This window comes from Phycodurus eques, chromosome 16, assembly GCF_024500275.1.
Source record: "Phycodurus eques isolate BA_2022a chromosome 16, UOR_Pequ_1.1, whole genome shotgun sequence".
Classification (NCBI taxonomy): Eukaryota; Metazoa; Chordata; class Actinopteri; order Syngnathiformes; family Syngnathidae; genus Phycodurus; species Phycodurus eques.
Window position 1 is genome coordinate 956,705 of NC_084540.1, and position 14,909 is coordinate 971,613.

The 14,909-nt window shown below is 44.9% G+C and overlaps 2 protein-coding genes across 2 annotated transcripts; both read left to right on the forward strand.

Moving 5' to 3' along the window:
• The first annotated feature begins 2,651 nt into the window (after positions 1–2,651).
• On the forward strand, positions 2,652–4,086 carry LOC133414949 (ferritin, middle subunit). Its single transcript, XM_061700689.1, has 4 exons — positions 2,652–2,932; positions 3,342–3,488; positions 3,571–3,696; positions 3,808–4,086. The coding sequence occupies exons 1-4, from the start codon at positions 2,831–2,833 to the stop codon at positions 3,961–3,963; spliced, it is 531 nt and encodes a 176-aa protein (XP_061556673.1). The 5' UTR covers positions 2,652–2,830; the 3' UTR covers positions 3,964–4,086.
• Positions 4,087–5,821: 1,735 nt separating this feature from the next.
• On the forward strand, positions 5,822–14,822 carry syt5a (synaptotagmin Va). The gene is made up of 9 exons (XM_061701409.1): positions 5,822–5,932; positions 7,748–7,899; positions 9,216–9,397; positions 10,982–11,068; positions 11,150–11,317; positions 11,384–11,551; positions 12,049–12,166; positions 13,385–13,518; positions 13,796–14,822. Exons 1-9 carry the CDS (start codon positions 5,889–5,891, stop codon positions 14,003–14,005), a joined length of 1,263 nt encoding a protein of 420 aa, XP_061557393.1. The 5' UTR covers positions 5,822–5,888; the 3' UTR covers positions 14,006–14,822.
• The last annotated feature ends 87 nt before the right edge of the window (positions 14,823–14,909 follow it).

A 14,909-nucleotide genomic window follows, 5' to 3' on the forward strand; every position in this document is an offset into this window, starting at 1 on the left:
ATGACTATTAAGATGACCGCGTGATGCAGTGTAGTTCCACACCACTGCAAACTACTGTCATAATAAACATAAGGGCGGGTAAAGGCCGATTTTTTCATACAGAGATTATTTCCAATCAGATCAGAATCTTTTTATTGTCACTGTAGCAATGAGACGTCCAAAATTGAGGCGCTCAGGAGAGACAATATGCTCCAAAAAAAAAAAAAAAAAAAAAAAAGGTACAACTATTGGAAAACTAAAAATCACACAACATGTTGCACTGGTTCCTTTAGCTGGTGTTAAGGTGAAGCTGTTGTAAGAATATAAACATGAGTCTGTCATGTGAAAAGCGCATTAGATCAACCTAGCAGCATTTAACGCGCTCATGGCAGAAGGGTAGAAACTGTTAACTCATGAAACAAACTCGGAGTGCTGTTAGTGGTCATAATGCGATTGGTTGTATAATATAGATAGATAGATATAGACATTTGCCAAAGTAGCTTTTGTTTTAATATTTCCACAGCAGTAATTTTGACATCTTGAGATGGTATTTCTGACTTGTCGGTATATTAGCAATCATATGAATTAGGGTTCGATTGCGTGGATGTCAGAGTGCTAAGCCAGCTCCCTCCCGCGTTCCCGAAACATGCATGTGAGATGAATTAATTCCATTTTGCATTGGTGTGCATGTAAAGTGTGAATGCTTGCCCGTCCGTCCGTCCGTCCGTCTATGTGCTTCTCGCCCAAAGTCAACTTTAGAGCACGTGTGACGTGATATAGATTGGACGTTTCTATTTTTCTTACTTATTGTGTTCATTTGATTGACAAGTAACAGAACAACGTCATCTAACAATTGACATTTTCACAAGACAATAACAAAAGCTACAAAAAAAAACAGATTGTGTCAAATGAGGGAACTAACACAGGTGATGGTACCGGTCCTCCCTGTCCTGCAATGAATGCCCAATTTGCAGTTGTGACTATTACTCGTCCACTCGCCACATATATCTTGTGCAATCTTTGCTTTTTGCTTTTGGCCTGAGCCTCATCAAGCGTTGAGGTCAACTTCCTGGTCACAAGATCCCTCCCACTCATTGCCAAAAAAAGAGGAAGGACAGCTTGCACTCTCAGGATGAGCCATGACAATGACACGGCAAAATCCGGGGTTGGAGTTGGTACAAGACTTGAAGGAATGAGTCACCAACACCAACTAAGCATATAGCTGAAGAGGGTGTGGTGTGTAGACTGCTGAGTAACCGTGACTCAGCAATGGTGAGGGTCAAGTCTGGATGTTTTGGAGCCTTAAGTTATTGTGTATTAAGCAAATGCGAGAAGATACGGATTCTGAAAAGTCTTCTGAATGTGCATCTTTTTTTGCTGTTGAAGGTCACATATTCATACTTGCATTTGGTCAGCAAGGGTATCAAATGTGGTCTATCTTTTAGATAGCGATGCAATCAATTCCAGTGCCACTTGCGTACTGGTGAAAGGGCAGTCGTATGCTTTCCGAGCTATAAACCATGGGGAAGTTTCGACAAGCTTTGATAATATGCTCTGTAACATTTGAAATCAGAGAATTTAAACAATAACAAGGCATCCGGAGAGTGGAAACATTTTTTATGGGAGTTTACATATGCTTTATTGTAACTCGATTTTTGATGTTACGAAGACGACAATGTGAATTTTGCACTCTAAGGTAGCACGGAAACTATGGTACTGAGCAATACTAAAAAAAGAAAAAAAAAGGTCAACATGTTGTTTATTGACTCAAGGCAAAATGACTTAGGTTTCTTAGTACTGTTCATAAAGATAACACAAATTCTTATTGCGTTACATTGTCTCTTTGGTTACAGTTAGAGAGCCTGTTTTAAAAAAAAAAAAAATATATTATGAGAAAGTACTATTTGAATTCATTACAATGTGAAGGAAAACAACAGTCACAGTTAAATTTGCACAGTCATAGTAATATATTGACTCTCTTAATTGCATTTGTCAGAACTGTAACTTTACTTTAGTGCATGTGTTTGCATTTGTTTTGAATGTTCTATTAAAGTACATATTTTAGTGTATATATTTGCTTATTGTAACTCACAACATACTGTCAACTGTAAATCTGTTAATACACATTTACAACTACGCAAAACGTGTCTTGGACATCTCAGGGAGCCTTATTTTATCATTTGCAAGGTTCCTAAGATGAATTGAGTTGCATTTTTCTTAGTTGTTATCAAAACTCGTGTGACATCTAAAAGGCATGTTTAAAACCTTGTCAACTTATTTCTTTGTTGTCCCTAACCCAAGAAAAGAAAATAGTTTGAAGAAGGGTTTTGTTACAGGTTCATATAAGTTATATTTCTGACACCAACAATTCATATTTCATATATATATATATATATATATATATATATATACACACACACACACACAAGTTGTACTTGCACAGATCAATGTGCAGGACACGGCTTGCTAAGAACACTTACTTTCATCGTGCATTCAAGCATTTTATTCCCGAAGACGCAAATGTAATTGCAAAAAGTACATTCGAGGTTACATGACAAACAAGTCAGGCTGACCGTTAAGTCATTGTCACGTGCTCCCGAGAGCTTCTATTGGAGGATAGTGACGCAGTGACGTCATATCCGGCTCCAGGGGTATAAATAGGAGGCGCCACTGCTCTTTTGGTTCACAGCGGAAAAGACGTCTGGATGTTCTTGCTTCAACAGTGATTGAACGGAACGTCTTTCGTCCTTTTGTTTTGACTTTACAGCCGTGCCGTACTCGTTAGACGACAAAGTAGCCTTTTTGTTTTTGTACTTTCTTTTGTAAGAAAAGCCAAAACACGCCAGCTAAGATGGAGTCTCAAGTGCGTCAGAACTACCACCGCGAATGCGAGGCCGCCATTAACCGAATGGTCAACATGGAGCTGTTCGCCTCCTACACCTACACTTCGATGGTAAGGAAAACACGCCGAAACCGGGGTTTTATCGTCTTTTCTTTTTACCAGTAAAGGTAGGTGGTTTGAATGTGTGCTCTTGTTCCGGCCAAATTAACCGCATCCAAATGCCCCTTTGTTTGCTCGCCCAAAAAAGGCACTTCCGGTGTGCTCTTTTGGAAATTGTTTAACATGCTTGATATCCAGCATAAAGGCCATGAATTAAGTCTCTCTTTGCCTCACTAGTAAGACAATTTAGCTAACTGGTACGCATTTTCTTTTTAAATGTAATTTAATTTTTAACTCGTCGAATGGCTCTTCTGCACACTAGTAGGACAACTACGTCACCAGTGAGTCAACACTGATTATTAGGCTTTTTAAACTATGATTCGTGTAACGTGACGGTGGCCGTTTTGTTGTACATCACTAGGCCTTTTACTTTGACCGAGACGATCTAGCCCTCCCAGGCTTTGCCCATTTCTTCAAGGAGAACAGTGAGGAAGAGAGGGAGCACGCCGACAAGCTGCTGTCCTTCCAGAACAAACGAGGTGGACGCATCTTCCTCCAGGATGTCAAGGTGTGCGCGTACGACACGCTTCCACTTGAGCGGATAAGCATTGTCGCATTTTGCTCAACTTGACCGATGTACTGTTGTGTAGAAACCAGAGCGTGATGAGTGGGGGAGCGGGCTCGAAGCCATGCAGTGTGCCTTGCAGTTGGAGAAAAATGTCAACCAGGCTCTGCTGGAACTGCACAAACTGGCCTCCGACCACGTGGACCCTCATGTAAGCGTTTTGCGGAAGCGCCGCGTTTTATTTTAAGAACCTGCCGTGCACTCATTGGCCACACAATTGGATCGTTTTCCTAATGGTTTCCTGTTGTTCTGGCGTCCGCAGCTGTGCGACTTCCTGGAAAGCCATTACCTGAACGAGCAGGTGGAGGCCATTAAGAAGTTGGGCGACTACATCAGCAACCTGAGCCGCATGGATGCCCAAAACAACAAGATGGCAGAGTACCTGTTTGACAAGCACACTCTGGGCAGCAAGAGCTAAATGCTTTTTGAAAGCCTGCTGCCGCCATCTTAAGCTGAATGGGCCTCGACATTCATTCTGTACCTCTGGTTAAGGTTTTTGTGGCTGTTTGGCAGTATTCTGAATAAAGATGTTTGAGCTGGACTTTGGCATTGTTTGGCTTCTTCAGGCGGTGGTTTGCAAGCGTTTTTTTTTTAAAAAAAAAAATTTTTTAGACTGCTTAAAGTTAACCGTTGGACTTGGAAACTAAGTCCCATAGATGTTTAGTACTGTCGTACCCTACCTGTGAGCAAGGAAATTGCAAAGCTTACAGAACAAATAGTTTGGCCAACTTGTCTTCTCTGGCAAGGAGGTTAGCATTCGCAAGTGCTTGTCACTTTTCGAGGTGTATGACTTGGAAGATGTGTTATACAACTGGTTGCTAATGAGCTTCTAGTTGCCGCTTCAATATTGAACTTAACATTTATGGGTGGCGGAAAAGTCTGCGACAGCACAAGCCGAAGGGACGTAATTGGGCCTTTTCTGGCTTTGATCGGAACGGAGGGAAAATGCTCAGTTTGGTGCCGTTGATTGCCGCGTAGCCACTGGAACAGGTGTCCTAATTTGTCTGGCGCCATTTCACAAGTTAATGCGTCACTGCGTCATTAGGACCACATGCTTTTTCATGTTTGGTGGTTGTCTGCTAAAGTATAACCCCAAAGTGCAGTAACGAAGCTATTATTTTGCAGTGGTGGACGGTCTGGTAAATAGGCTTTCACTTGTATAGTGCTTCCACCTTCAAGGGTACTCCAAAGTGTCTCCTTAGTCACCTACTGGGGTTCTGTAGCTTGCTCCCGGTCACGAGGGCTACGAGCAAACTCCCAACTTTTGTGTTGGGAGACGTCTTCTTTCCAGGCCGAAACTCTGACCTACGTTTTCAACCTAAACTAATATTTGTTCTGTGACATTGTATTCATGTATTCTCTGTAGTCCATTTCCTCTTGGCTGCGCTGCTTTTCAGTACCTTCTGCGGCTGTAAGATTTGTTTTCGTCCAATCAGGTTTTTAGCCTCGCAAGTGTCGCCGCGTCCATTTAATCTGCCCCCCGGCCTTCAGACTCGGCAGCGGTGGCCGAGGACTTCAACTATTAGTAATTAGATTGTGATCAGATTTCAAATTCGGCTAGCATTTTTGCACCCTCCGACTGGTCGGTCGGAGCCGAACTGTTCGACGGGCGAAGCGGATTTGTTGCCATCTGGACACGATCCATTGAATAAGCTTTTTTCTTTTTACGTTTTAAAATGTTTTGTCATGTCATGTTAGATAAACATAACCCAGCCCATTGAAAAGTCCCGCAGCTAGGCGGTTTTGCACTTGCCACCAATGCGAGCAATGTTGAAAATAGTCACTTCTGCACTTCCAAGTCCTGCTCGGTCGCGTATCTCATCCGTCCTGTTTGTCCCAACTCGACCTTATGACCCTCGGCTCCAAAAGAGAGGTTTCCTGCGAATGACAGATGGTCGAATGCCGCCCGCCGTGCTGAATGAGGTCGCGTGAGTTTCTCATGCTTTTGGACTGAAATATGGAGAATGTATTGATGCCCAATGCTGTACTTGTAAAATGTACCTCTTCGTCTGCGTGTGCTTGAAAACAAAAGACAGTTTGAGTTGCTTCTTAACAGCTAATCAGTATGGCCCTCTATAATAGTGCCTTCCTGGAATTGGAAAAAAAAACCCACAGGATTTTATTTAGTCGAACGTACTAAAATATAGCATCTCGGGTGTTTTTGGTTTTGTTGTTTTAAAAGTCCAAATGTGTTGTGCGGTGTGGCCAGTAAGTAGTTGTCAGTGAGGGATAATGAGGAGATTAAAAAAGAGGACGGGGGAGGGGAGAGAGAGAGAGAGGGAGAGTTGCGGACGACGACTTCTCTTCAGTGAGCACCGTCGGATTGGAGCGCAACACATTTGGATGCATGATGATGATATGAAAAGTGAAAGGGCAGACAAAGATCGGTGAGTCGTCATTTATATTGCATACGTACATTTTTACTTTTAGTCACAGGGTTAACTTGACACGGCCTTTCAAGCACAAAAAAAAATCCGTCACAAAACTAAATAAAAGCTCAAATAAAATGAATGATTAATTCCTCTGACTAAAAAATATCCTTTCCCTATGGTGGTAAATTAGAAGCCACAGTAAAGTACTGTAGGTTTCTTTGACCCGTCTTCCATGATTAAAAAGCACTTTTCCTCAGTTATGTTCATGAGAAAGACATGAGATGTGATTCACAATGACTGTATGGCTTCTAAAATCGCAAAAGCTGAGTTTAAGTGGCTTAGTGGTCGCTGTGCTTCTCACCTATTTACAGCGTCGACAAGTCGCTCCGATGAGCTGCAGTGCCCGTTTCCACACGACCGTACGCCGACCACCACCGCCTCTGTGTGCCCGTTCTGTCGTTGGGTTGTACGTTTGGTGTGTGCGTTCGATATTGGAAAATAAGCAGGCGTCGCTTAAGGGACTTACCACTTCTTAAACACATCAGCATTGATTTAATCAATACCTCTGTTCCAGTGTCAATTAAAGGTAAAGGTTATATCTGTGTGCATACTGTACATTGTATTAACATAACATACTGTAACACACACATCTGCTTAGAGATCAAACGGGTCAGATGTCGTTATAGAAGTTTGACGTGTAAGTGATGAGGCCAGTCTCTTTGTTCGAGGGTGATCGGTCACGAGGGCGAAGGATTACTGGGAAATGTCCAAAAAGGGGGCGGAGACTCTTTGGGGAACAAAAACGTGCTTCATTTGTTTAAATCTTGGGATTTCTGGATGACCTTAACGACTTAATCTGGTTACAATGACACACAGGGCCGTCTGCTTTGACTCGTTATCGAGTGTGACATTGAATGGCGTACGGGCTGAAGTCACAGCTTGAAATTCCCACAGATTGTTTTGGAATGATGGCAATTCAAGTTTATTTTAGATGTATACATCTTTTAAGATATGTTGTGCAAGGGCAGGTCATGTTGCAAGTGAAGTGATGAAATGTCAATCACAATAAGTGTCAATAACTGTGCCTCTCTCTGTTCCCTTAATTGCCCTGCGAGGACAACGAACGTTTTCCGAATCTGAATCTAAAATACATTCCATCCTATATTGGAAATTGAGTAAATACGTTACATAAATAGAATTTATGTAAGTGCGGAACCTCCAACTCCAATGGTTTTGAAATGATGCCAAAATATAATAAGAAAAGCCGATCATAATTTTATAAAGGTAGATGGCGCACGCTACGCATAAGCGCCATGCCCTCAGTGTTATATTGTACAGTGCACCTGACACGAGTCCGTTAGGAGCGTTTTTTGATGTTGACAACATATATCGTTTTTTAAATATACAACTGTATTACAATGTTGTAAGATGTAATCAACGCTCATTACGTTTTCTGAAGAGTGTATATTTTTCTTTTAAAGGAGAAAAACATTTGCATCGAGTAGTCAGAATTTTGTTCCCCCTCGTCGTCGGAACTTCGACCACCTCGAGAGCCGGTGCAACCTCGCTCGTGCGGTGGACGGGATGTGGCCCCCGCACCTGGAGTTTGACACCAGTCGTGCACTGCATCTTGATAAATGGTCGTCACTTACCTCGTCATGCGTCTTTCTACTTCCAGGCACTCGAAATGCTGCACAATGTTACCTCGTTCGCACTGTGGTTGTTTTTGTGCACAACTGCAAAGGAAAACACTTCGAATGAATGTGAGGGCTAAAATGGTGACAGCGGCACACGCAAGAATTGCATCTAAAACAAATTGTATTTCCACAGAGCAATGATGTCATTGCTCAGCACCGCGGGGGCGCGACTCCGCAGGGCAGCGGAAGAGGAAAGCAAAGAGCCCCCGCCGCCCTCGCATCACTCCAACCATCAGTTTGCAAGCATGAAGAACAAGTTCTTCAACGAGCTCACACACTTGGCCAGTAAGTGAACATGCGCACCCACGCAATGCTTCTACACTGACCAGTCCAAAATAGCACAATTCATATTCATATTGTGGATAAGTCCCTACGTCGTGGGAGTTTGCGTGTGCGCTGTCATTTTGGGGCGGTAAAATAAACACCTAGCCTCGCCTGAATCGAAGAAAAACAAAAACATTCAAACACATAACACAAGGAATAAAATGGAAATGGTGTACAGCACCACGGCGCACCGCTGTATGGTTAACACTTTAAGAAGTTTATAAGTGTGTGGGGAAGATGAATAAGAGGTTCATCCAGTTTTATAGGACATAGAAATAATCCCCAAAATATGGGGTCCCTACTTCAATGAGTTCACCTATATTAGAATTGTTAAATTAACACCTCTCTGTCCGCGGCGCTAAAAACAGAGCATTATTACAGTACGTGGCAGGATTAGCGATATACCGTGCTTGTCTTGTTTATTGCTCTCTCTAATAACTATTGATATCATCTTAGTCGCAGTAGATCAGCATCCGTCTTTTGTCATCTCACGTTCCATTTGTATTGTCTTCTTTCTTTCTCTTCTCATTGTCATGTGACCCCTGTGCGCCGCGCCAGACCATAAACAGAATAGTAAGTACATGCCACGAAACACCGTTTTAAATAGGCTTACGCTGTTTTAAACACAAATCTAAATTAGGTTGTCCGGCCTTCTATTGTTGGCGGAAAAGTTGGAGGTTGAACGGTAATGCAATAGGAAGTAGCGGATGTTTGGAAGTATTCCTCTTCAATCCATTGTTTTATGGTAATACCTGGGCAGGGAAACAATAAACCGATAACCACGACTCCGCTGTGGCGCTCCCTCGTATTCATTGGACGCGAAATGTCCAAATGACGCAGAGTTTCGGGACGGTCGCGCAAAACCTCCGCAACCGCAAAGGTTGCAATTCGCAAAGGTGGAATCGAGGCAAGCGGACGGTTCTCGCTTGTTGAGAACATTCGGCCTTTAATCAGCCAAAAGGCTTCTTCAGTTCAAAAACGGAGGCGTGCCGTCTCCCTATTTGTACCAGGGCGGCTACATTTGAGAACCGAAGAAGTCAATTCTCAATATGGGTGGGGTGCTGTGTGCGTACATTAATGAGGGGGAAATGAACTTAAATGATTTTAACAAATGGCCGCAATATAACAACGAGTGAAAAATGGAAGGGGGTCTGAAAACCTTCCGTGGCCACTGGCATGTTTGACCGATAAAACGCAGATTCAGACAACGGCCCTCAGCTTGGGACCACCCAGCATCCACCTGCATTGCGCTGAACGTTCCTTCCTTCTTTTTCAAGTGCCCATGTGGGCAGTGGGCGCCATTGTGGTGGTCGTCCTCGCCCTCGTTGCCTGTATGGGATTCTGCATCTACAAGAAGTGCATCCACAAGAGCAAGAAGCCCAAGAAGGTGAGAGAGAGGAGGGCCGGGCGAGGATGCAAGAAGAAGGAAAAGGAAGGAGAGGAGGGAGAGGAAAAGAAGGTGAGAGAACTTGGCTTCGGTTGCGTGACACACTTCCGCCGTCGTTTTTGTTTGATTGATGAAAGATTCTGAGCGAAGATCGCACAATTGTTGCACTACGACATGACAAAGTGCGTGTCAGTCGTTTGTACTGTCAGGTTCAGTAAGAATATTGGCAAAAGCCCATCATGCCTGGGCAACTTGTTGCAGGGGCTATCGCTGCCCCACATGGCAGAAAAAGGATGAGGACAGTTGGCAAGAAACGTTGGACACACATAGGAGGGCGATCGCAACAAAAACAGCTCTCAAGTGGATACCGTACATGCGCATTTACATGATCATTGCATTTCGACATTGTCCATTTTCTACACTGCCAGCCGATCTCAGGACACATACGGTATAAATAAATAAGCATTTACGCTCACATTCTCCCAGTCTGCAATGAAGCTAACATGCATGTTTGGGCAATGTTGGAGCAAGCTGAAGAAAACTCACAGAAGCGTGGGCGGAGCATGCAAAGTCCACACCGGGCCCGCATTTGAACCCGCAATCTCAGACGTGCTGACCACGCGCTCGCCGTGTCGCTTCGGAACAGTTCCTTGGGTTACATTGTCACCTGCCGGGTCTGGTGTGGCGCTAATTGCTTCAAAGAAAAACATTTCCGCCAGAGGTTTAGCAGGGCCGCTTGGGAGTCATTCCACTTGTTGCCATTCATACAACGGAATAAGAGCTTTGTGTGTAAATAAATAAACGGCAGAGAACTCAAAGTTGCTAACATTTCGTTCAACGCATCAGCACACACGGGGAGTCCGCTACCTCTTTTCCCGGTTCGCTCATGCGACGTACTCGTGACGACTCGCGACGTTCATTTGGGTCGACATTACCCGACGTGGCGGCCCCCTGATATGGACGAAAACGGATGAAGTAACCTGGCTAATTCTTATTCTGCCAAGGCATCATTCATCAGAAGATCATCTTTGGACAAGCGGGGGCACATACAACATTTTCTTTTAACCTGCCCACGTTTTGAAGCGATGCGCACTCACGTCCTACTTTCCGGTTCAGACGCGGTGTCCCGTGTCGACTCGGATCCTTTTATATTCATACATCTAAGCAAACCTATCTAATGTGTTGTTTACATTTACTGTTATATTGTTGTTGGAGGTTGGTTACTCTCCGCGAAAACACGGTGCATTGTTTCACCAAATCCTCGAGTTCGATGTTCTGTGACTGCACGACCTGATAGCGCAGCAATCAGCGTGGCTTTGACATCGTCTTGGCCCGTCCGCTCCTCGTCTTCCCTTCGGGACACTTTCGTAAGAAGTGTCGCTTATTCGCTACCACGGAGGTGACGATGCGTCGGCACCGGCCGCATAGACAACTTCGGCCTTCGTGCGGCTCGGCTTCCGTGACAAAATAGCGTGCGCCGAGCGAGCTGCTGTTTCGTGTGAACGCGCCGACACCGGATTTGTATTTTTCCAATATCGGGCACGATCGCCGTGACGGCCACAACGAAGCACGTTCGGGGATTTCCGTCCCAAAGTAGGGACGTTCCGTAGCATTGGACAGCTCTGCTTACGACTTGCTTCACTGTGGTTCTTACAGGAAGGAGAGGAAGGGAAAGAAGAGGAGGAGAAAGAGAACTTTGGCAAACTGGAGTACACGTTGGACTACAACTTCACCGATAACCAGGTACGCCCACATCGCCTATCAACACCCGTACACACGTCCCATCGGTAACAGCGTCGTCGTTTCTCCCGTTGGTCCTTTTAGCTGATCGTGGGGATCCTGCAGGCTCAGGACCTGGCAGCCATGGACATGGGCGGAACTTCAGACCCGTACGTTAAAGTCTACATGCTGCCTGACAAGAAGAAAAAGTTTGAGACCAAAGTCCAGCGCAAGAACCTCTGCCCTGTTTTCAACGAGACCTTCATCTTCAAGGTGTGTCGAACCGAGACCGTTGGTATCGTTACGATACTTTTCAAACGCCTTCTTTTCGCCCTCCAGATACCCTACACAGAGTTGGGCGGTCAGACGCTGGTGCTTCAGGTTTTCGACTTCGACCGCTTCGGCAAACATGACGTCATCGGTCAGATCAAAATTCCCATGAACACCGTGGACCTCGGACAACCGATGCACGAATGGAGGGATCTGATCGGAGGAGAGAAAGAGGAGGCGGGTTATTTTTTTCAAACTCTTACATCGTTTTTAGCTCCAATTTGATCGGTTTTGCCATTTGACAGCAATGAAAATAGCCCAAATGTCATTCTTTCACCGTGAAATTGGTTGACTGTTGCTAACGACACGAAAATTGATGAATTACGTACAAGTCATTCTTTTGTACAGTTTGTGTACACTGGGGCTGTACCGGGTCAGATTTAACCCATGCCCACTAAAATGAAAGAAAATAGCGGTATTGGTAGGAAAAGAGCTAAATGTGGGTATGTGATATGGGCTCGAGGTGACCGTGCCCGAGAGGACGTCTGTGTTTCCACCGCATTTTGACGGGTTCCAACGGAAACATGCGCCCGTCGGCCTTTGCAGGGTCATGGGGAATCCTGAGACAGTAAAAGCTATCAATACGTTGGCTGATGTGTGCGAGGAAAATGAACAGTATGGAAGGGTTAGAACAACCGTTTGCTAAAAGATGTTTGCTTGTTTTTTGAATAAAGCAAGAGAAGCTCGGAGACATCTGCATTTCCCTTCGCTACGTCCCCACGGCTGGCAAGCTAACCGTTAACGTCATGGAAGCCAAGAACTTGAAGAAGATGGATGTCGGAGGACTGTCGGGTGAGTGCGCGCGCACACGCACACACGTGTAGCGTATATGGGTCAAATCAAAATGGCTTTCGTTTTGGAGAAAAGAATAAGCCGGAAGCGACGCTTGCGTTACTTCCGCTTTACTGTAATTCCACGTTGAATTGTCAAAATCAAACTATTCCCGTGTCACTTTTTATAGGTATAAAATGGAGGGAAAATGACGAGAAACCTTTTATCAGTCTCGTAATCTGACGGTTGCTAGACTTTATGAAATTTGGAGTTCTAGATGACAGAGGCTGACTTCAACTCAGAACACACACAAAATACAACCAAGAGTGGAATTTTATAGTATATTTAACGACTTCTACAAGGGATCAAGAGGGAAACACACAAAAGGGGTCTAACTAAAGAAAGAAAATAACACTAATAATGGTAAAAGGAAGGAGAATCGGCGTACGAAAAGGGGAATAGAACATCGTGTGTTGGACTAAAGTTGGAAATGTGAGCGTTTACTGCGTCCAGTGCGGACGGGTGAAAGAGAGAGAGAGAGAGAGAGAGAGAGAGAGAGAGGATAAAGTTGAGATTTTGTCTGAAGCTAGTAATCCATCCATCCATTTTCTGTACCGCTTTATCCTCATTAGGGTCGCGGGCGTGCTGGAGCCTATCCCAGCTTACTGCGGGCAGGAGGCGGGGTACACCCTGAACCGGTCGCCGGCCAATCGCAGGGCACATACAAACAAACAAACAACCGTTGGCACTCACATTCACACCTACGGGCAATTCAGAGTCTTCAATGAACCTTCATGCAGGTTTTTGGGATGTGGGAGGAAAGCGCAGTGCCCGGAGAAAAGCCACGCAGGCACGGGGAGAACATGCAAACTCCACACAGGCGGGTCCCAGGATTTGAACTCGGGTCCTCAGAAGTGTGAGGCAGACGCCCTAACCAGTCGCGCACCGTGCCCAAAGCTAGTCATTTCCCAGAAATGATATTGTAGTCTGGCAAAGTTGCCGTGTCTACTCACTCACGACCTAAGTTCAAGCCGGTGGGTGGTGGTCTCTCTCTCTCTCTCTCTCTCTCTCTCTCTCTCTCTCTCTCTCTCTCTCTCTGGAAGTGGCCGTTTATCAAGGTGTGCGTGTGCGGGGGGGTCACCGCGTCACCTCAGTTTGCGGGGCGCATGTCCGCTACACACACACAGAGAAAAATCGACAGATGCAACGCATTGTTGTTCATCGTGTCCACTTTGACAGATCCCTTTGTGAAAGTGGTGCTCCAGCACAACGGGAAGCGCCTGAAGAAGAAGAAGACGTCAGTGAAGCAAAACACTCTGAATCCATACTTCAATGAGAGCTTCAGCTTCGAGATTCCCTTCTCCCAGATCCAGGTGGGCAAACGCCTCACAAACTACAGAGGAGGAACTTCGATGAATGGAGACTTTTTCAACTTTTTCAATGTTACTGCATGGCAACTTTAACCAAGACTAGAATGAGAACGCACGCGATAGACTCTTAACGCCAACGGTATTGAAACATTTTCATCAATTGCATTCTAACTTGTCCTTGTACAATACTTCTGTCCATACGCAATATAGAGGACAACCACGATACGGTATTTTCTTCTGGCAAGACCGCAATTTGGCTTTCTGTCTTCAAACCCCGCAGAAAGTCCAGGTGATCATCACAGTGTACGACTACGACAAACTGGGAAGTAACGACCCCATCGGCAAGTGCTGGATCGGTTACGGCGCCTCGGGCGTCGGACTGCGCCACTGGTCCGACATGTTGGCCAATCCGCGTCGTCCGGTGGCTCAGTGGCACGTGCTGCTGCCGGAGGAGGAGGTGGACGCCGCGCTCAAGGCTCCCGTCCGCTAAGCCCGACCTGCGAGACCGCACGTTGACACCGACTCATTGATGTACAGTGGCTTGCAAAAGTATGTCGAACGTTTTTGTCACGTTACAACCGCAAACACAAATGTCATTTATTGAGATTTCATGCTCATTGTTCTTTTAGTGACAGATACTTTGGTTGGAAACAGACTTTAAGTCTTCCAAGCCACATTTCAGTGTGGGGAACAAAAAACACACACGCTTTACAATGGTTGACATTTGACAAAGACAACCTTGGACGTACTTTGGTCCGCAGAGCTGCACGTCCTTGTTCGTGTAATACCCGTGTTGATTTTGTCAAGGCGGGAATGTGTGACTCGGCATCATTTTAGTATTGTGAATTTGTTAAGTATATTTTGATAAGGTAGTGTGTTTTGAAGAAATGCAACAACACCTTTGTACCGTGATTATTTCGTCTTTGCAAAAGAGTTGTAGCTTTTTTGTGTGTGCGTGTATTGTTAAAACAAATGTGTGAATTTACAAGTCAAAATACAGAGGGGTGGTGACAACTCCTTGGAAATAGGAGACGAGACAAAACTGCATCGGCGCAATTTCATAGTCTCACTTTTCAGGTTGTATGATGTATGACCGCCCTGCGCGGAAAAGTGTTGAGTTACATATTTTTATGGTTTCCTGACCGTTTCTCTTTCTTTGTGCGTGAACAAGAAAATATATGTGATCGTGTGGCGCATGTGTAATGTGATATAGACGTAAGTAAAACATTAATAAATGGAATATTTCGGACAAATCCAGTGACAGACGGTTCTGTGGATTTACTCCCGAGCTCATTTACACACACATTACGAATCACGTTGACACAGGCATGCCCGCGCACACACACACGAACCAATGACACGTGTGGGAAAGATGCCATATGTATTTTCAATAG